Genomic DNA, 21,848 nt, shown 5'->3' with positions numbered 1-21,848 from the left:
TGAGGTACGAAGTTAAGCTAGCCAAGAATATAAAGGAGGATAGTAAAAGCTTCTTTACGTATGTGAAGAGGAAAATATTAGCTAAGACCAAAGTTGGGCCCTTGAAGGCATAAACGGCTGAATTTATTACGGGGAACAAGGAAATGACAGACGAGTTGAACAGGTACTTTGGATCTGTCTTCACTAGGGAGGACATGGACAATCTCCCTGATGTAATAATGGCCAGAAGATTTAGGGTAACGGAGGAACTGAAGGAAATTCACATTAGGCAGAAAATGGAGTTGGGTAGACTGATGGGACTGAAGGCCGATAAATCCCCAGGGCCTGATGGTCTGCATCCCAGGGTACTTAAGAAGGTGGCTCTAGAAATCGTAGAAGCATTGGTAATCATTTTCCAATGTTCTATTGATTCATGATCAGTTCCTGAGGATTGGAGGGTGGCTAATGTTGTCCCACTTTTTAAGAAAGGAGGGAGAGAGAAAACAGGGAATTATGGACCAGTTAGCCTGACATCAGTGGTGGGGAAGATGCTGGAGTCAATTATAAAAGATGAAATAACGGCACATTTGGATAGCAGTAACACGATTGGTCAAGTCAGCATGGATTTATGAAGGGGAAATCATGCTTGACTAATCTTCTGGAACTTTTTGAGGATGTAACCATGAAAGTGGACAAGGGAGAACCAGTGGATGTAGTGTACCTGGACTTTCAGAAAGCCTTTGATAAGGTCCCACATAGGAGATTAGTGGACAATATTAAAGCACATGGTATTGGGGGTAGGGTACTCACATGGATAGAAACAAAGAGAAGGGATTAATGGGTCCTTTTCAGAATGGCAGGCAGTGACTAGTGGGGTACCGCAAAGCTCGGTGCTGGGACCACAGCTATTTACAATATACATTAATGATTTAGATGAAGGGATTAAAAGTAACATTAGCAAATTTGCAGATGACACAAATCTGGGTAGTAGTGTGAAATATGAGGAGGATATTAGGAGAATGCAGGGTGACTTGGACAGGTTGGGTGAGTGGGCAGATGCATGGCAGATGCAGTTTAATGTGGATAAATGTGAGGTTATCTACTTTAGTGGCAGGAACAGGAAGGCAGATTACTATCTGAATGATGCCAAGTTAGGAAAAGAGGAAGTACAACGAGATCTAGGTGTCCTTGTTCATCAGCCACTGAAAGTAAGCATGCAGGTACAGCAGGCAGTGAAGAAAGCTAATGGCATATTGGCCTTCATAACAAGGGGAGTTGAGTATAGGAGCAAAGAGGTCCTTCTGCAGTTGTACAGGGCCCTGGTGAGACCACACCTGGAGTATTGTGTACAGTTTTGGTCTCCAAATTTGAGGAAGGACATTCTTGCTATTGAGGGAGTGCAGCCTAGGTTCACGAGGTTAATTCCCGGGATGGCAGGACTGTCATATGTTGAAAGATTGGAGCGACTGGGCTTGTATACACTTGAATTTAGAAGGATGAGAGGAGATCTGATTGAAACATATAAGAATATTAAGGGATTGGACACGCTAGAGGTAGGAAAAATGTTCCCGATGTTGGGGGAATCCAGAACCAGAGGCCACAGTTTAAGAATAAGGGGTAGGCCATTTACAGACAGACATACTTTATTGATCCCAAGGGAAATTGGGTTTCATTACAGTCGCACCAACCAAGAATAGTGTAGAAATATAGCAATATAAAATCATGAATAATTAAATAATAATAAGTAAATTATGCCAAGTGGAAATAAGTCCAGGACCAGCCTATTGGCTCAGGGGGTCTGACACTCCGAGGGAGGAGTTGTAAAGTTTGATGGCCACAGGCAGGAATGACTTCCTATGACGCTCAGTGTTACATCTCGGTGGAATGAGTCTCTGGCTGAATGTACTCCTGTGCCTAACCAGTACATTATGGAGTGGATGGGAGTCATTGTCCAAGATGGCATGCAACTTGGACAGCATCTTCTTTTCAGACACCACCGTCAGAGAATCCAGTTCCACCCCCACAACATCACTGGCCTTACGAATAAGTGTGTTGATTCTGTTGGTGACTGCTACCCTCAGCCTGCTTCCCCAGCACACAACAGCAAAGATAATAGCACAGGCCACCACAGACTCGTAGAACATCCTCAGCATTGCCCGGCAGATGTTGAAGGACCTCAGTCTCCTCAGGAAATAGAGATGGCTCTGACTCTTCTTGTAGACAGCCTCAGTGTTCTTTGACCAGTCCAGTTTATTGTCCATTCGTATCCCCAGGTATTTGTAATCTTCCACCATGTCCACACTGACCCCTTGGATGGAAACAGGGGTCACCGGTGCCTTAACCCACCTCAGGTCCACCACCAGCTCCTTAGTCTTTTTCACATTAAGCTGCAGATGATTCTGCTCGCACCATGTGACAAAGTTTCCCACTGTAGCCCTGTACTCCGCCTCATCTCCCTTGCTGATGCATCCAACTATGGCAGAGTCATCAGAAAACTTCTGAAAATGGCAAGACTCTATGCAGTAGTTGAAGTCCGAGAACAGAGTCTTAGAACAGAGTTGAGGAAAAACTTTTTCACCCAGAGAGTTGTGGATCTATGGAATGCTCTGCCTCAGAAGGCAGTGAAGGCCAATTCTCTGGATGCTTTAAAAAAGAGTTAGATAGAGCTCTTAAGGATAGCAGAGTCAAGGGATATGGGGAGAAGGCAGGAATGGGGTACTGATTGTGGATGATCAGCCATGATCACGTTGAATGATGGTGCTGGCTCGAAGGGCAGAATGGCCTACTCCTGCACCTATAGTCTATTGTCTTTCTCTGTCAGGTCAACCTCTCCAACAGTAACTAAAATGACATATCGATTTCTGAAGGGGACTGTCACAGAAGTGCTGTCCACTATCTCTCTATAGGTATTATCAATCACCTCCTCACTTTCCCTAATGAGCTGAAGGTCGTCAAGTTGCAGCTCCAGATCCCTAACATGGTCCTAAAGGAGCCTCATCTCAATGCACCTGGTGCAGATGTAATCCTTGGGGAGGCTGGGAGTCTCCCAGAGTCCCCACATCTGGCAGTCTAAGCAGAACACTAATCCTAGATCCATACCTCTAATGCTACTGTTATTACTAAATAAATAAACCTGTAACTTACCCCTTTACTCAACGGTCGCAGGAAGCCTCTTCCCATTTCCGCCTAAGCCTGTTGAGCCAAAGCCCTATCACTCTGCACCCTCTCACTCCGCTGCCCACTTGATATGGCGGTCTTCTTCTCAAACCTTCCGCGCTCTGAGGTCACGCGCCTGCACAGCCGTGCCTCTTTTATCCCAAGTAGTTTAAAAAAAATCTGAATTTTCTCCCGAAAAATGGCAACTTACTCCGCTGCCTGCTTGCTGTGAATCGAAAAAAACTGTTGAAGATTGCTTCCCTTTTTAAACCTTCCGCGCTCTGAGGTCACGCGCCTGCGCAGTCGTGCCTCTTTTATCCCAAGTAGTTTAAAAAAATCTGAACTTTCTCCTGAAAAACGGCGACTTCAGTCATTTCAATGTCATCTCTGACCTCAATGAATCTAAAAGCCTTTTGTACAACTAGACACATGTGAATTCTTTCTCTGGGCTGAGAAATGTACAAATGCAAGACACGCACTCCAGAAACAGTACTAATACTCTTCATGATGGTGGGTGCAATTTTATAGGCACAGGGTCATACAACTTGGAGAAAGGTCCTTTGGCCCACCCTGTCTCGTGTTGCTTCTGATGTGCTCTACTATGATGCTCAGATACACTACTCTGTATTAATCTGATAGAACAAATCGTCACTGGCTAATCTGTGTTAACCATGTGCTCAGTCATTGTTACACTTTACACCTGTGCACTTAGGAAAAAATTTACATTATACGTCAGTGATTTGGATGATGGAATTGATGGCTCTATGGCCAACTTTGCAGCCGATACGAAGATAGGTGGAGGGGCAGGTAGTGTTGAGGAAGCAGGGAGTCTGCAGAAGGATTTAGACAGGTTAGGAGAATGGGCAACAATGTGGCAGATGGCATACAATGCTGTGCGTTTCTAACATTACCTGTCTCTATTAACAGCATCATCTATTAATCATTCGTTACCAACACAAAATGCCGTAACTATATTTGCTTGTGTGCTGGCTCCATCCCTTTATATTCAGACTCATCAGGCGCTGGGCAACTTAAACTTGGTGTCACTATTTGGACTAGTGTGAGTATCCCTGGGTGAACCACGACAGCCACAGATTGTGGGGGAGAGTGCTGATCTGTACGGTGTGTAACTAAGCACATGTGTCCAATTCCTACCGAGCACTGAATTCTCCAACATTTCTTTCTCATGCAGCTCAGTCGATTGGGATGGCTGTGTTACAAAAGAAGATGCAACAGTTAAAGATTCAAGATATATCGGGTAAAAAGCGTGTGAAGTTTATTGGTCGCATCCGTTTCAGCTTCACAGGGTTAGTGCTACTTTGTGTTGTTCTGTAATCCATGCCCACTGCCTGTTTAATGGAACTGTATTTTAAGATCGTTGCTTCCATTGCCAGCTGAAGTGTGTTGACCTGGGTTGACTGGGCAGCTTTGTAAATGCTGTGCCTCCTGTTCAGTTTGATGCACCGAGTCCAAGTGGTTTTTGGGGTATTGCTCAGCATTCAAGTACAAACAGAATTCAAGTACATTACGCTGAATGAATGGGTACTTTCCAGGAAAGTGTTCACTGCCATATGAAATGAGTTGTGTTGTGAAATATTTCAGTCACTGAGCAACTTCCACAATGACAAACAGGAAGCAGGAACACACGGAATAAATGAAAGGAATGCTTTCTGTAGCTTGATACTCCCACCAGGTCTGTCTTTCACAAAGCTTTGTACAATGCACTTCGATTACACTTAACATGGATTTTTCATTCATTCAGTTCTTGCGAAAATTTGTTCCTTAGACTTTTTACTATCTCTAGCATTCTGTTTTTGTAGTTTATCATGTAATTTATCACGTGTTTCCTTTCACTAATGAATCAGTTAACTTCTTCTTTTGTGAAGTGAACTCACAAATTCTATATTCAGGCTGACCATATGTTAGCCTAACCTGCAAACTCCAGTTTTTCCCCTTTCCCTCACCCATTCTCTGGATCTTATCATATACCTTCTTAATATCAATTAAATGCTCCATTTCATCAGATTCAACATTGATGGTATATTTCACCTTGTTTTTTAAATTAATCTCGTCAATATGAAATATTTTATTCAGATCAGAGCTCAAACCCTCAGACACCTGCTCACATGTAACTATAGAGATTCTGTAGTATTAGGTTTCACAACTTTGGCCATTGTTAAGTCTAACTCTTAATTAAAACTTGTGCAACATTTAATTTGTACATACTTTTTATCACTTGAACTGTGATCACAATATTATTGGATTGTAACTGAAGTATCGTTTTAAGATTAAATCAAAATTTTGTAGAATTTGTTTTAATTTAGGACTATAATCAGAATTTTTTCAGATTGTTTGGTTTGATTTTTTCAGAATAGCAACATATAATAGTTTTCCTTTACTCTTAAACTTCTACTAAATGATGTATTGAAGCAAGAACGAGACAGGTTTCTCAGAAGATTTGAACATTTTGAAAATTGCTCAAAGGACAAGTTGACAAAGAATAGGGATGATCAAACAAAGCTTTTCATTTAACACTGGACAGCAAATTTTTTCAAAACTGTTGCTTGCTGAGAGATGCTCTGTGGTTATGATAAACCATGTGAGGCTGAACACAAATGTAATTTCAGACTCCTGGATCACATAGGAATTTGGAGAAACAAGCAAGTAACTTCTGTTTAATATAATTGCAGAACGATGCTGACACTTTGCAATAGTTTAACTAAGCTAAAAATGTTTTGTTGATGATTTTCATTTGTACTTAGTGTGTGAGGTTTCTTGTCTTAAATTGTCCCACAATCAGCCAGCCGGCTCTGATGGATTCCAGTTGCCCTGATACCATTTCTCCGTGACCACATTGTCCTGGTGAAACTTTTCACCGCGCTCATCACTGGCTGTGCCAAGGTTTGCAGGGAAGAAGTCTAAATGGGAATGTAGAAAATGAATCGTTAGTGACATGTTGCAATTCATGGTTTTGTATGCTTGAAGCAAGTTGTCAAGCAGCTGTTTGTAGTTTGTTGCCAAGAAAGTTTTCAACAGCAACCCTGAATGCCTTCCATGTAATTTTCTCCGGTCCCACTAGATGTTCTTTGAATTCCTTGTCATTGATGACCTGTTTACAGAACTGACTCCTTAATTTTGGCTTCAGTTATTCTTGGAAACATCTGTCTCAAATATTGAAGTCCTTTACCTTACTTGTTCATTGCTGTCACAAAATTTTTCATATGCCCCAGTTTTGTATGAAGAGGAGGCAAAAATATCTTTGGGTCTACAAGTGGAGTGGCTTATTATGTGCCACACTTTCCTGCCCAGGAACCAACTGCTTAAGGAGTGGCCAATCCTTTTTAATGTAGTGAGATTCTTTAGCATGGCTGTCCCATTCACATTTGTGTAAAAGAAAACTCAATTTAATTGGTGTGCTTGGATAATGGAACTATTAGCTGCTCTATCAAAAAACCCTGGATTTAGACATGGACTAATGATCATGACTATATAGTCCTCTATATTGGTATTTGCTAGACCCTTAACCCTTTCAGGCCTATGCATTAATTTTAGTTGTCTCTATGATGGAAAATTTTGTGCCTGGTGACAGCAGGTTCCATCCTTGCAGTCTTGAACCCAGTAATTCTGCTTCTGCCTTTGTTACGAATGTGCCACAACTCTGAGGGGCCGAAGGGTACAAAGTCGCCCCCTGCTTTTTGAGAATCGCAAGATCACTATTAATTTGGGTCTGGGACCCAGGAAATGAGAGAGAGACATGCAGAATCCTCAAGGTTTGGAATGTGTCCTGGCCTCAGTGAAACAAAAGCCACTGATAACGGCCATTGTCTCTTGGAGACGGAATTGTGTATTGAGTACTGTACTATTCATTGAAGCCCTCAGGGGATGACCAGAGTGGGCTGGTTGAGGGATTGCATCATCCCAACCTGATTGACATCTGAGACCCCGTGAGTAAGGATAAAAGAGGGTCTGGGGAACAACTCCTTTAGACGCACCAGGAGAAACGCTAGAAATCCCGTGACAGTGTTTAATAGCGACAGCTGGTGGGGGGCTTGTGTGCGTCCTTCCCTTGCCTGGGATTGGCGGGCTCGCCATGGAAGAACGGTTTAGCTAAAGGAGAGGCCACAAGCGAACGGCCACACACCAACGAGACTCCGACGGATCGAAATCATAAAAGGAAAGTCGGCAAATTTCTAAAAATCTCTGTCTCTCCAACCAAAGGCTGCAGCCTGCGTGAACTGAGTGACTTTTATATTTCCATTGGACAATACATTATCCCCCAGACAACGATAGAGCTTATTTCTTATTGATTATTATTATACCTACACTAGATTTAGTATTGATGACGTATAGTATCTGTATGTTTGCATTGATATTATTTTTGTGTATTTTTATTAATAAATACTGTTAAAAATAGTACCATCAGACTGCAACGGACCTCTCTATCTTTGCTGGTAAGTGACCCAGTTACGGGGTTCGTAACAAAGTGGGGGCCTCGTCTCAAGATTTGATACCAAATTGGAGGGCCAGTGAATCGGGCTTGTAAGTCCAAACGTGGGTCTGGTTGCCCAGGTAACCAGACGGGAAACCAGCAAAGATGGACGTGGATGAATTTATAGAAAACCCGATTCTGGAGGCACTAGAGGCTGCCACAAAGTCGAACTTGATAAATATTGTGAAAGGACTAAACCTCGCAGAGGTGAGGTTGTCGATGAAAAAGCGGGAGGTGCAGAGGGCCAAAACTCAGTATTAAAGTGTGAAGAATGTGTTTTCAGCTGAGGTATTGGAAAATATCCCTGAAAAGGTACCAGCTAGTGGGACGGCTCAGTTAGGGTTGGAGAAATTAAGGTTGGAGCATGTAATTAAGTTAAAGGAGCTAAAAAGGAAAAAGAAAGGGCTGAAAAAGAGAAGGAAAGGGCCAAAAAGGAAAAAGAAAGAACCGAGAAGCAGAGGGAGGATGAAATTAAGTTAAAACAGCTGGAAGCAGTTGAAAAAGAGAAGGAAAGGGCCAGGAAAGAGAGGGAAAGAACTGAGAACCAAAGGAAGAAGGAGAAACAGAGGCAACATGACTTGGACATGGAGAAGTTAAGGCAAGAACGAAGAGCTCAAGGGTCAGACCGAGAGGAGCAGTTCAATGTTAGTCGGGAGTTGAGGTTAGTACCTCCGTTCGAGGAGACGGATGTTGATAGTTATTTCTTGCATTTTGAAAAGGTGGCAGTGAGTCAGAAGTGGCCCAAAGAGTAGTGGGTGGCGTTGTTACAAAGTGTGTTAAAAGGGAAGACACAACAGGCATATGCAGCGTTGTCCATGGAGGAGGAAGAGTCTGAGAATTATGAGAAAGTAAAGGAGGCCATTCTTTGGACCTATGAATTTGTACCTGAAACCTATAGACAAAAGTTCAGAAATTTAAAGAAAGGGTGGAATCAGACGTATACCGAGTTTGCCTATGAGAAGGGTGTGCTCTTGGATCGTTGGTGTGCAGCAGAAATGGTAGAAGAGGAGTTTTGGCGTCTTAGGGAGTTAATTCTGATTGAGGAATTTAAAGGTTGTGTTTCGGAGGATATCTGGATGTATTTGAATGAGAAGCCGAATAAGTCCATCTCTGAATTTGCTAGGTTCGCAGATGAATATGCTCTAACCCACAAGACAAAGTTTTCCTCGAATAAGAGTTACCAGAGAGACCGTGGGAACAGTAGAGAAAGCTCGCTGGCTGAGGCAGAGATCCCGCCAGGAGCTAGTGGTAAAATTAAGGAGGAGGAAAGGCAAGATGGCAGGAGAGGTCCTGGCTTGACCTGTTTTAATTGTGGAAAGGTGGGTCATATTGCATCTAAGTGCCTTGCTCCGAAGAAGGAGACAGGAAAATGGAAAGCAGCAGTCCCTACAGGATGTGTTGTGGTGATCAGTAAATCAATGAGAGTGCCCCAGGTAGACAGAGTACGAGAAGGGTCTGAGAAATGTATTTCAGAAGGAACTGTGTCTGTGAGAGAGGGAGTCACACCAGTTCCAGTGCGGATCTGGAGAGACACAGGAGCTGAACTGTCTTTGATTAGCTGTACAGTACTAGGTTTTGGTCACAAGACTGGAGACGTAGTTTTGAGAGGCATAGGAAAAGGGACAGAAGCGGTGCCCTTGCATAGGATCTTTATAAATTGTGAGCTGGTATCTGGACCAGTTGAAATAGGGGTGCGATCAGAATTCCTGAGAACTGACGTAGACCTCCTTCTGGGTAACAATTTAGCTGGTGATGACGTTTGGTCAGCCATGGAGCTGACGAGCCAGCCTGTAAGTATTGAAGACCCGCCCCAGATTCAAAGATCTATCCCGCATGCGCGAACACTCACAACATGTCGAGAAAGGCAGCTGAGAAAGAGGCCAGTATCGATTTGGCTGAGACGTTTTTACCGACCCTGTACCAAGAGGAGTTAGAGGGTGGTAAAACGGAGAATAGGAAAGGGAAAGAGAGTAAGGGAGAGGAGGTAGTCCTGCCCTTAGCCAGGAGGAAATTTATAGAGGCACGGATTAAAGATGAGAAACAGATAAGGCTGTTAAAAGGTCCAGGGTTGGACATGGATGATCTGTCTGGTTTGGCAGAAATATTTGAAGAAGTTGAAAATTCTAAAGGTGTTCCCGATAATGAAATGAGGGGAGTCCTAGATGAAAAGGATGCCATTACCTTGAAGAAGTCTGCTGGGTTGGCAGATGAATTTGTTTCAGCCCGCGGGGTTGAGTTTACTCCGGAAGGGAATTGCCCAGAGAGGAACTGGGAGGATCAGGGGAATTTAGAATTTGAAAAGGGTACGGGTATTGAAAACCTGGAAGAGGCAAATGTCCCGTTTGAGTGTGTTCAAGATGTGGATGCACGTGGTACTGAACCTAGTAATGGAGCTCAGAAAAAGTCTGAGGTATTTGATTCAGTTGAAAAGGAATGCAGTCCTTGTGGGTCAGAGGGACTTGGTTCAGTGAAGAAAGGGTTAATCTTGGTAATAGTGGGAAGTGAGAATTCCCAGTTGTTTGTGTTCGAAGGTGTGTTAAAAGTTCGTGAGGAGATAAAAGGTGGTGAGGTGAGTATTATTATTGAAGGAAAAGGGGCAAATGTAGTTCCTAAATTGAATGAAGAAAATTTAAAGTCTGGATTGATGTCAGAAGCAGCAACCAGGCTGAAGGAACAATGGCTTGGTAACACGGTGCCTGCGAATCAATTACAGGTTGATTTGGAATGTAAAGGTGCCCCACATGCTATTGTTATTCAAGAGTGTGCTGTGAAGAGGCAGAATTTGAAATGCTGTTTGGACCAAGAGTTTAAACTGAAAACTAATAGCATGAAGGGTCCTGAAGAGAAAACTAGCAACTTGCTTAAAATTAAAGAATTGTGTGGAAATTCAGAAAATGGTCTAAGTTTGGAACGCATTGTTGATAAAATAACTCCTATGGAAGGAGCATGCGAAAGCCTATTCCACACTGGTATACAAGTTAACCACGTGGGAGTTAACTAGAAAAGGGGCGAGTGTTGACAGGATGCTACTTTAAATAACAGGATCCGGTTTTAAGGGATTTCGACAAAGCATGTAAATAATAAAGACAACCCTCATGGAAGATTGACTGTTAAGTTTGAAAGTAACATAAAGATTAGTATTTGCATGAACTTTTGTAGTATACATGTAAGCTAAGATCACAACTCTGTAGTTTTTGTTTGCTGAAGGAAAGGAATAAAAATAGGTGGTTATTAAATTGGAGTCTGATGCTACAAGACTTTAGTAAGGTACAAGATGTTAAGATATTAAAGGAAGTGACAATGTAATCGCTAACTGTTTAGATGCTGAATTGAATGTATAACTGTATTACTCTGTAGTGAAAAAAAAACTCTTTTGTATTGTGTTAGATTCTAAAATCCTGTAAGACTCTGTATTAATTCATTTTTTACCGATGGTAAAAATCTTTGAAGGAAAGGTGTGTTACAAATGTGCCACAACTCTGAAGGGTACAAAGTCGCCCCCTCCTTTTTGAGAATCGCAAGATCGCTATTAATTTGGGTCTGGGACCCAGGAAATGAGAGAGAGACATGCAGAATCCTCAAGGTTTGGAATGTGTCCTGGCCTCAGTGAAACAAAAGCCATTGTCTCTTGGAGACGGAATTGTGTATTGAGTACTGTACTATTCATTGAAGCCCCTCAGGGGATGACCAGAGTGGGCTGGTTGAGGGATTGCATCATCCCAACCTGATTGACATCTGAGACCCCGTGAGTAAGGATAAAAGAGGGTCTGGGGAACAACTCCTTTAGACGCACCAGGAGAAACGCTAGAAATCCTGTGAAATCATAAAAGGAAAGTCGGCAAATTTCTAAAAATCTCTGTCTCTCCAACCAAAGGCTGCAGCCTGCGTGAACTGAGTGACTTTTATATTTCCATCGTACAATACATTATCCCCTAGACAACGATAGAGCTTATTTCTTATTGATTATTATTATACTCACACTTTTAGATCTAGTATTGATGACGTATAGTATCTGTATGTTTGCATTGATATTATTTTTGTGTATTTTTACTAATAAATACTGTTAAAAATAGTACCATCTCTATCTTTGCTGGTAAGTGACCCAGTTACGGGGTTCATAACACCTTCGAGAAACCCAAGTCTCTGACCTGATCACTTAAGTCAGATTGAGTTATCAGGTGACGCTCACTCGACATAAAGGGTTCAATATCTGTATCAGTATCAGTGTTGTTTACCATTCCTGGCATTTGTATCATGGCAGCTTCATCTGCCTTCTCTAGACTCCATGTTTCTGGTGGTTTCGATATTGGAAGACTATTGTCATACAGCACAGATCTCACGGCTGAAGGGAGATCCGGGTATTTAATGGATTTCTTGTTTTTAGCAGAGTAACCAGACACACTGGTCAGACAGAAGTAGCAGTCTGTTATAACGTCCTTCTGCTCTCACCATATCATCGGGATGGTGAATGGCATTGACTTCCAAGTACCTCTGGGCCAAGCTCTAAGATCGAGGGCGCATGTTGCACAACAAACATGAGGAGCCGAAGCTTCGTCTTGGTCACCAATTTTACACCAAAATTAGAGCTCATAGGCTTTCTTAGTAAGAGGGATTGTGCTCTGTCTTTGAGATTTAAACATATACTCACCACAAATATAACAGAGTAGCGCAACTGTTGCAACAAAGCCGAGACATTTTGCTATCACAAATACTCCTGAAAACACAATTACTTCATTATAATGAGTACACACAATACGCTATACAAATAGAGCACGTGTATCAATGTGATCACAAACCGATGTCTGTGTAAATGCATCGCAAACCAACAGACATGTAAATGTAATGCATAGAACAGTGTGTGTGATGCTCTTATAGCCTTTCTACAACTTGTCCTGCCATGCAGCATCTGCCCTGCCTGAGATTGACTGGACCAGATAGAAACTTTTCATTTCAATTGACTTGAATTATGAATTGATATAACAAATATAGGTGATTTCTTAAAAAATTGTGCGTGATAGGGAAATTTCTTGGTGATTATCATGATCAGCCACCCAAAATTTATAAGATACACCCAAAAGTATTCAGAAAGCAAAATCTTTCTTGTCCAGTGAAATTATAGATGAAGATCTTACATCCTTTTAAGTTTGTATGCTGACAGTTTCCACTTTATCTGTGATTCCTCTGATCCCTTAAATCTTTGCAACCATCTTGCCGACAAAGCCAACATTGTTGGATCCTGATGCTCTGGATCCGAGCTTCCTCGGAAGTCAAGAGTGAGGAATAAAGCTTGTTGCTTTCCTTTATTAAGTGCTAAGCGAACAAAGGAATTGGAAAAGGAGAGTAGTGAGAAGAAAGCCTAGTAGCGACGGCAGGAAAGAGCCAAGAAGAAGGAGTGAGCTCATGCTCTGCTCTGCTTATACCATAGGTAACAGGCATTCCATTCACATTTCACAGATAAGAGTTAACCCCCATTCACATAATGCAATACTCAGGACCTCTTTCTGTCCAGAAAGAGACAAAAGAACTGTAACTACTAGGAAACACTCTGAGCAATTGCATATACATGGGTAATTATATGAAATAGAAACAGTTATAAGGTAGTTCACCTGTAGAGAAATAACAATTATACTGTCTAATCCAACTGTAGATTGACCAAATCTGCAATGTTCTCAATCCTTGCTCTCTTTTCAAGGTTGAATCTCCTCTAGTGCATTCCTTGGTCCCCTGGTAATATCCACTTGGCCAAACAGCACACTTCCAATACCACAGAGGACTTGCACTTGAAAGTGAGAGGGTGAAAGTTCAAAGGAGATGTGAGGGGCACGTTTTTCACACAGAGCAGTGGGTGCCTGGAATGTGCTGGCAGGAGAAGTGGTGGATGAAGATACAATAGAGGTATTTAAGAGGGAATGCTGGGACATGGACCATGTGCAGGCAGAAGGGATTTGGTGTCGTTAGCTTAATTAGCTCGGTACAACATCGTGGGCTGAAGGACCGTTTCCTGTGTTGTTAAATGTTCTACATTCTGTAACAATATAACAATAACTCATTGCACCTATCTTGTCTCCAGCTTTCAGATTACACAGTTTAGCTTGCCTCAGTCCTCTGTGAAATTCATTGCTGGGAAAGGCGTCCAGTTTTCCGTTGCTAATGGCTACATTAGAGTGAGGGGCAATTTTAAAGTAAAGAAGCGCCATTTCTTGTAAGTATTCAGACCTTGCTTTACTTTTCATTCTTCCTGAGCTATTGGAAGATTCCAGATGGTGACAGTGTACCCTCACTCTCCCTGTTTTGGGTTGGATTTTGGAAAGTGATGATAGTCTGCTGTAACCTTGTTGCCCAGGGGAACAGAGACGTTTAGAGGCTAGGGCACAGCTCCCATCATTCTGCCCATTGTCTCCCATTTGGGTACAGCTCATTGTGAAGTGGATTTGAGGTGTAACAACCTGGTTCCAGTTCTATCATCAATAATCAGTGAAGAAACAAAACTGAGTTCCCAGCAGAGCAGTGTGGTTTATTTTCCTGACTCCAGCAAGTCTGTAAATAAAAACTGTATCTGTGAAAAGAATTCTGGGAAATCTCACCCCAACCACAAACTTTCTCTTCAAAACAAAAAAGAATAGATAGTAGTTTGTTGCAATATTCGCATTTAAAGATTGCTGTAGAATGACTTCGACTGGACACTTACGGGCTCAGTGAAAGTGGACAAAACTGAGTCATTGAATCCCAGAGAGTAGGTTGCTGTTGAAGTATTTCAAGGAGGCTAGTAGTCTCTGATTTACCCAGGGAGTACTCCAGACCTTGGAGAAACATGAAATCAATGGAAAAAAAGAAGCTAAGGACACCTTGGGAGAAAGATGGCGCAACATTATCTCTAGGACAAAACTGAATGGCCTTTTTCTCTACTACAAATGTCATGCAATTCTGGAAGAACACCCGCTACTCCAAACTCTAATCCTCCAGCCCCCAGTAGAGAGGGGTTTAATACCAGACGCTGGGACAATAAACTTCAGCAGAGGTCTGGTTCTCAGTTCATTTGTCAATCTGTCTTCTTGTGCTTATTTAACCTAATGATTTTGGCTTCTCCCTACTGCAGTAGGATGGGTGGATCGTTTTTGATAACTGTGAGCGGGCTCTCAATATCACAGACTGTTGGACTGACCCGGGACAATACAGGCCGTCCTGCGGTGCACAGCGTTGCCTGTTCATCCAGAGTAGGTGGTGTGAATGTCCGCTTCAACAGAAGTAAAAGGTAATGCACAAGCACTTTTGGAAAGAAACTTCTTTGCTTTTTCTCTCCCTTGTGTTCTCTTCCTCTTCTTCATTCCTCTGCATTCTTGCTCAGTGGGGATTCTTCATTTGCGGACTAGAAGGTGAATGGTGGTTTAAAAGAGTTAACTACGATAGAATCTGTATATTCAGGCTGTGTAAGTGGTGTCAGATTTAGTGAGCAAGAAGGTAATGTCTTCAGTACTGAGCCCCAGTTTGGGTAATTCTCATTTTAGATTAGCCTTTTCCCATAAATTACCAGAAAAGTTCATTGGTCAGGATTTGACCACCAACAGACACAAAGATGGTTGCTAAAGGCCGAAGTAATGATTTGTGCACCTAGGGTTTAACAGCACCGCGGGAGATCTGGGAGCTGTGAGAAGGGATCTGCCCTTGTATAGCAGAAAAATCCATTCCCTAATTAACCTGAAACTGGCTCTGCACTGCTCCCACCTTTTTGGCCTTTAAAGATGTCAGAGAATTAATGGCAATGGCCAAACCTGCTAGAAACACTCAACATGTCAGGCCACACCTGTGGGTCGAGGAGCAGAGTTAATAATCAGTTCAGAATTCCTCCAGTGCATTTTCTGTTCCCACTTCAGAATTCCAGGGGTGGCTGTGTATCTGAAAGGGAAAATCACTATCAGCGGACTAACCAAGGGAGTTGAAACTTCCCACGGGAGATGATAGAACATAGAACAGTACAGCATGGGAACAGGCCATTCAGCCATCAATTCTATGCTGGACCAGCTAAAAAGCAATCAACACCACCCAAACACTAATCTCTCCCACCTACACCATGTCCATATCTCTCCATCTCTCCCACTTTCATGTGCTTATCTAAACATCTCTTAAAAGCCTCTGATATGTTTGCTACTACCACCATACCAGGCAGTGCATCCACAACTCTGAATAAAAAACTTACCCCTCACCCCCCTTGAACCTTCCCCCCTCTCACCTTCAATTCATGCCTTCTGGTATTATATATTTCAACCATGGGAAAAAGCTAGCCCTGTTTACTTTCATAATCCTATAAACTTTGTCAGATCTCCCTCAGTTCCGGCGTTCCAGAGAAAGCAACCCAATTTTATCCAGCCTCTCATGGTAGCACATGCCCTCTAAACCAGACAGCATCCTTCTGTACCCTCTCTAAAGCTTCAACAGCTTTCCTGTTGTGGTACTATGGGAACAGTCTGCAATACTCCAGATGTGGCCTAACCAGACTTTTATAAAGTTTCAAAATAACTGCCTAACTTTTGAACTCAATGGTTCAACTAATAAAAGCAAGCATTCCATAAGCCTTCTTAATCCCTTATTGACCTGCATTGCCACTATCAAGGAGCTATGAACTTGGACCCCAAGATCTCTCTGCTCAGCAACACAGTTATAGATCTTGCCCTTAACTATGTGCTGTCTCCTTGCATTTGCCTTACAAGGTGCAACACCTCACATTTGTCTGGGTTAAACTCCATCTGCCATTTCTCTGTCCATACCTACAACTGATCTATATCACACTGTATTCTTTGCCAATCTTCTACACTATCCACAACTCCACCGGTCTTGGTATCATCAGTAAACTTACTAACCCACCCACCTACATTTTCATCCAGGTCAGTTATATACATCACAAACAGCGAAGGTTCTGGCACAGATCCCTGAGGAACACCTCTAATTACAGACCTTCAACCACCACCCTCTGTCTTTTGTGCACAAGCCACTGATTCACTCCGGGCCCCTTGCATCTTAACTTTCTGGATTCGCATGCGTGAGTGTCTTTGTCAAATGCCTTAGTCAAATCCATGTAGACAACAACCCCTGCCTTATCAGTCTCTTTCCATGTAGACAACAACCCTTTGTCAAATAACTCAATCAAGTTGGTCAGGCACCATCTGCCCCACACAAAGCCATGCTGGCTCTCCGTAATTAGGCCATGGGTTTCCGAATGCTCATATATCCTAAGAATTTTCTTCAGCAATTTCCTTATAACTGACATGAAACTCATCGGTCTAAAGTTCCCAGGACTTCCCTTTACTCCCTTCTTGAATAGAGGTACATTAGCCACTTGCCAGCCCTCCGGGGCCTCACCTGTGTTTAAAGAGGATGCAAAGAGCCCAGCAATCTCATTTTTTGCCTCTTACAATAACCTGGGGTAAATCCTATCAGGACCTGGGGACCTATGCACCTCAGTGTACTCATTAGTATGCCCAACACTTGCTCCTCTTGACATCTAAATGCCCTAATGTATTTCAACATCAACACTGATCTTCTGATCCTCCATATCCTTTTCCTTGATAAATACTGTAGTCATTAAGAACCTCACTCCTATTCCCCGCATCCAAGGAAATTTTCTCCCCTTTATTCTGAGTGGTCCCACCCTCCCCCATCTTGATGTATATATTGGCCTTGGGATTCATCTTAATCCTACTTTCACCTATATGAGGACTTTTCATGGCCCCTCCTGGCTTTCCTAACCCTTCTTTAGTTCTTTTCTGGCTTCTTTATACTCCTCATGTGCTTCGCTTGATCCTAACTTCCAAAGCTTTACATACTTCTCCTTTTTCTTCTTGACTAGGTTCATCACATCTCTGGACATCCAAGATTTTCTTATATTTCCATCCCTGTCCTTCTTTCTAACAGGAACGTACCTTTCCTGTACTCTGTGCAGTTGATCTTTAATCGCCCTGCACATGGACCTGCCAGAGAAAAGTTGCCTAAATCCGCCAGTATCCAGAGTGAGGAATCCTTCCTAACAAGATAATGTGATTCCCCACTTGCAACAAACCTGCAGGCAACCCATTTATTTATTAAAATCAGTGCTAACAGCTTGTGTTAAATGTGAAAGGAGACATAGAGGTAGTTGCAAGAGCACATATTTAATAAAAAAAAGAGTGAACATAGAAATCCAAACATAAAATACCAACAACCAAGAACATTGACTTAGCCCATCCTTCCATGGAAGCTGCCTGACCTGCTGAGTATTTCCAGCATGCCCTACAAGTAGAAGAGATGGCCTTGTATCCAGAGGAACAGCCAAAATGGTCCTGTGGGATACTCAATTTTACCTAACTGGCCCCATCGACATAAATATATCCAGTAGTGAATGTGAAAAACAAATAGGAAGCAGTTCTGAGTCAAAGTCAGGGGCCCAGGGTGGGAGATACATTGAGGTGTTCAGGAAAGAGTTGTCACAGGGCATTTATGAACTGTGGTGCCAATAAGTCCACAAATTGTTTGAAGAGATTTCCATGCAAATCTCAGGGATCCCCAGTAGTGTTGCAGAAGGGAAAAGAACAGGTACAAAGTTAAATGTTCATTTATTAAGATATAAAATGAAGCTATTCAGCCTATAGGTCACATGCTGGCTCCCAGCAGACAATTTCATGGGTCTTATTCCCCTACAGGTACAAGGAATGGATAAAGATGGTTTCAAATGCATGGTCACAGACAGGAGAAATACTAGTAGAAGAAAGGAGTTTGCAGAGACAGAGCAGGGGGCACATTAACAATGTTGTTTCAGGGTCTTTACGTGAGTCCTTGATCAGAACTTTAAAACTGTTTCATTTACTGTGAATGATTAATGATACATACAGTAACATGGCATTGGGCAGCGGAAAGAATAAATGAAGTGAAAGTTGATCTTAAAGAGAAACACGAGGATCATAGGCAGGGTGAATTCACTCAATCACTTTCCAATGGTTTAGGGTGAGAGGGGAGAGATTTAATATGAACTTGAGGAGCAACATATTCTTACTGGGAAGGTGGTGGGTATGTGGACTGAGCTGTCAATGGAGGTAATTGAGGCAGATGCATTAACAACATTTAAAAGAAAGTTGGTCAGGTGCATGGATATGAAAGATTTAGAAGGTTATGTGCCAAACAATGGGAAATGGGAACAGCTCCTGGCATTTTTAGATCAGCTCTACTTACATGATTCACTAGGATCTGATTAAGTCTAATCTCAAAATGAGATAATTTACTCACACGAAACATTTGGTGATGCTTACTCCTGCACGCCAACCCATATCCTTACTCCAGAGTATTTTCTGCATTCGCAGGTGATTCTGCACAATGCACAGATTTAACCTGACCAGATAACATTGTGTTTTGCAGATGGTTGGGGATAATATTCCAAGCATTCGTTAAGAAACCTGTTAAGTCTAAACTTAACAAGGAGGTAAGTCAGCTCCCCTTAAGCTGATACTTAAGCTGTTAAATTGGACACCATTGCAGATGTACAACATGAGGCAGAACACTTCAGTCAAGCATTTTCTCTTTGTTCACAGATTTGTCCACAAATCTCTAATGTCATCAATAATCTGGAAAAGAAGCTAAAGGACATGAAAAGTAGGTTGTTTTACATTCTTCCTCTTCCATCCCCTTCCAGAGACTCACAGGAGGAAGATGCCTTGTGTTCCCTAGAATCAATCAGATAAAAATCGTGATCCCATATCTGTCCTTGCTTACATTGTATTAGCCACCAGCAGCCATTGGAGAGTGAAGCTGGAAAAACTGAAAGAAAAACAAAGATAATGGGGACACTCATTAGGTTGGGAAGAATCTGTGGAGAGAGGCAGCATTGATGTTTCAGGGGCCTTTCATCAGAAGTGGGAAAAAGAGAAAACAAGCTTGTTTCAGCAGAGAGAACAGGAAGACATAAAGCATGGGTGAAATAAAGGAAAATCTGTTTGTGTGAGGCTGCTGACCTGAAGTGGCATTTTAAGGAGGAATTTAAGCTCAAATTAAACTGCGCTATATAAGAATGTGTTGCAGATGACAAAGCTGTGGGACCTGCAGGTCAGAGTAGGTGTAAAAGAAATTCAAAGAAGCACTGTGCCAAAGTAAAGGCGGGCAGAACTGGCCAGTGCTGATTCATACAGAAAGAAAGAGTGAGCTATCTATTGATTCAACACTGATCCCCACTGGTTGCAATGCATCCAGATGAGATGTCGTCCCTTGAGCTTGTGTTCAGTGTGCAGGAATTTACAGATTGACGGATCATAGTGGGATGGTGAATTAAAATTAAAGCCTCATCTGATTTTAACTCCACTTTTACTGCCCCATTAAGTCTTACAATCATACCCTGCCAGAGATATTTCCTTTAGTCCTAACCATCCTGTTTCACACCTTTCCTGCTACCTAAAACTAACTGTGCAGCACACAAAGAGATTCTTCAGCCTAGAACTGTGTCAACCATGATGCCCAATTAAATTAATCCAATTTGCCTGCACATGATCTACATCCCTCAATTCCTCACTCCTACTAATAACCCTTCTTGGAAGCAAGGGGATAAATAAATATACATTATAAGTGGAAATGAAAAAGAAAAGATGCTGAAAAATTGAAATAGGTCAGACAGATTCTGTGCAATGAGTAAGAGAGTTAATATTTCAGAATGAAGACCCTTGGCCAAAATCAATTTTGGTATGCAAGACCTTCACAGCCATCTCAAAATGCTCCACAAGCTATAAACTGAGAGCGAAAACTTACGATAGTCATTTAGTGTGATCAGAGTTACCAGTGACAAGGTGACCTGCTGATCATCGGTTGTATTGGTTTAGTGGTATTAAGGAACCCAAGGGAGATGACAATTGAAACAGTGACTGTCAGCTTGAATTGAGCATTTCACCAGAAAGAATGAGGCAACTGAGAATTCAGAACTCTCTCTGGAATGGTAGATGCACAACAATTAACAGCCATTTGTTTCCAAATATTTTCAAGGAAATAGAAGATTTGGTTGCACAGCTAGGTGTAAGGACAGGACCAGTTTGTGAGGGAAGGAATGCAGACAAGGGAGGTGAAGGAGATAGGTGTGAATGAATTGAAAGAGAACATGATTGAGTCAAGTTATGTCAAAACGAGGTAGAGTTTAAAATATGAGAGTACACAGATCTATACAATCAACTTGATGAGGATGGAAGGGATGGGTTATATAGGTGATGACAGAGAAACAAGTTTTGGTTTGGTTGGAATCTTAGAATTGAAATGCAGGCTCTGGTGATGGTAACATCTGAAAGATCAAAGCTCGGTGCTGAGGAATGGACTTGAGCATCAGGGTAGAGGAGGATGTGAGCTCTGTTTTAGAGGCCATGGAATGTAGTCTTGGCAACAGATATGATAGGAGTAAAGCAAAAGCTCATCTTAGAGGCATGTTGGATGGCGATGTTAATTATTTCCTTGGTATTGTTCTATTATTGTCATATATAGCAAGACACAGTGGAAAGCTTCTCTTGCATTCTGTTCAACTGACACATACAAAATGCTGGAGGAACCCCGCAGGCCAGGTAGCATTTACGAAAAAGGGCACAGTCAGTGTTTTGGGACATACAGTTGACATCATCGCAAAATGCACTGAGGTAGAACAATGTAACTATGCAGAACAGGAGAAGTGTAGTGCAGGTAAAGAATGAAGTGCAAGTAAGGAGGTAGAATGTAAGGTCAAGAGTCCATCTTATCATGCAGGGAATCATTTAGTAGTCTATCATAACTTCTTTCGGCCTCTGCCTGCTCCAGAAAAAAACAACCTAAGTTTGCTCAACCTTTCTCAAAGCACATGTCCTCTAATCCAGGCAGTATCCTAGTAAACCTCCTCCGCACCTTCTCCAAATCCTCTGTAATGGGGCAACAAGAGTTGACAACTGGTCCATTGCATTGTTCCACTGGTTCTCTGGACTCCATCCACTGGATCCTCGTACCTCTAAGCACTAGTTCCCTGTGAACCTTTGTGCATTTACTCACTGCACATCCAAAGATTTCTCCTATCTCCGGCACCCTTCTGCTGTCTCTCTATTATCCACTGTTCTGCTGGTCCCTGTGCATCTCCATATCACTGGCACCCTTTCCGATCACTGATCACAATCCCCTTTACTCATCCTATTCTGTTCACCAGCTATCGGTGGTCCTTTCTATCATGGGCTCTGCAAATTTGTTGCCATCAGTTTGACCTTATTTCTGAATG

At 42.3% G+C, this 21,848-nt stretch overlaps 1 protein-coding gene across 1 annotated transcript in view; it reads left to right on the top strand.

Annotated features, from left to right (window-relative positions):
* The window catches only part of LOC132399691 (bactericidal permeability-increasing protein-like), a 47,718-nt gene that overhangs the window by 6,902 nt on the left and 18,968 nt on the right, over window positions 1-21,848 (top strand). The window contains exons 2-6 of the mRNA XM_059980350.1: window positions 4,328-4,442; window positions 13,695-13,826; window positions 14,721-14,876; window positions 19,004-19,067; window positions 19,177-19,237. Of these exons, the coding sequence (XP_059836333.1) occupies window positions 4,328-4,442; window positions 13,695-13,826; window positions 14,721-14,876; window positions 19,004-19,067; window positions 19,177-19,237 (528 nt within the window). The remainder of the gene's footprint in view (window positions 1-4,327; window positions 4,443-13,694; window positions 13,827-14,720; window positions 14,877-19,003; window positions 19,068-19,176; window positions 19,238-21,848) is intronic.

This window comes from Hypanus sabinus, chromosome 9, assembly GCF_030144855.1.
Source record: "Hypanus sabinus isolate sHypSab1 chromosome 9, sHypSab1.hap1, whole genome shotgun sequence".
Taxonomy (NCBI): domain Eukaryota; kingdom Metazoa; phylum Chordata; class Chondrichthyes; order Myliobatiformes; family Dasyatidae; genus Hypanus; species Hypanus sabinus.
This window is presented reverse-complemented; position numbering and strand designations above follow the sequence as displayed.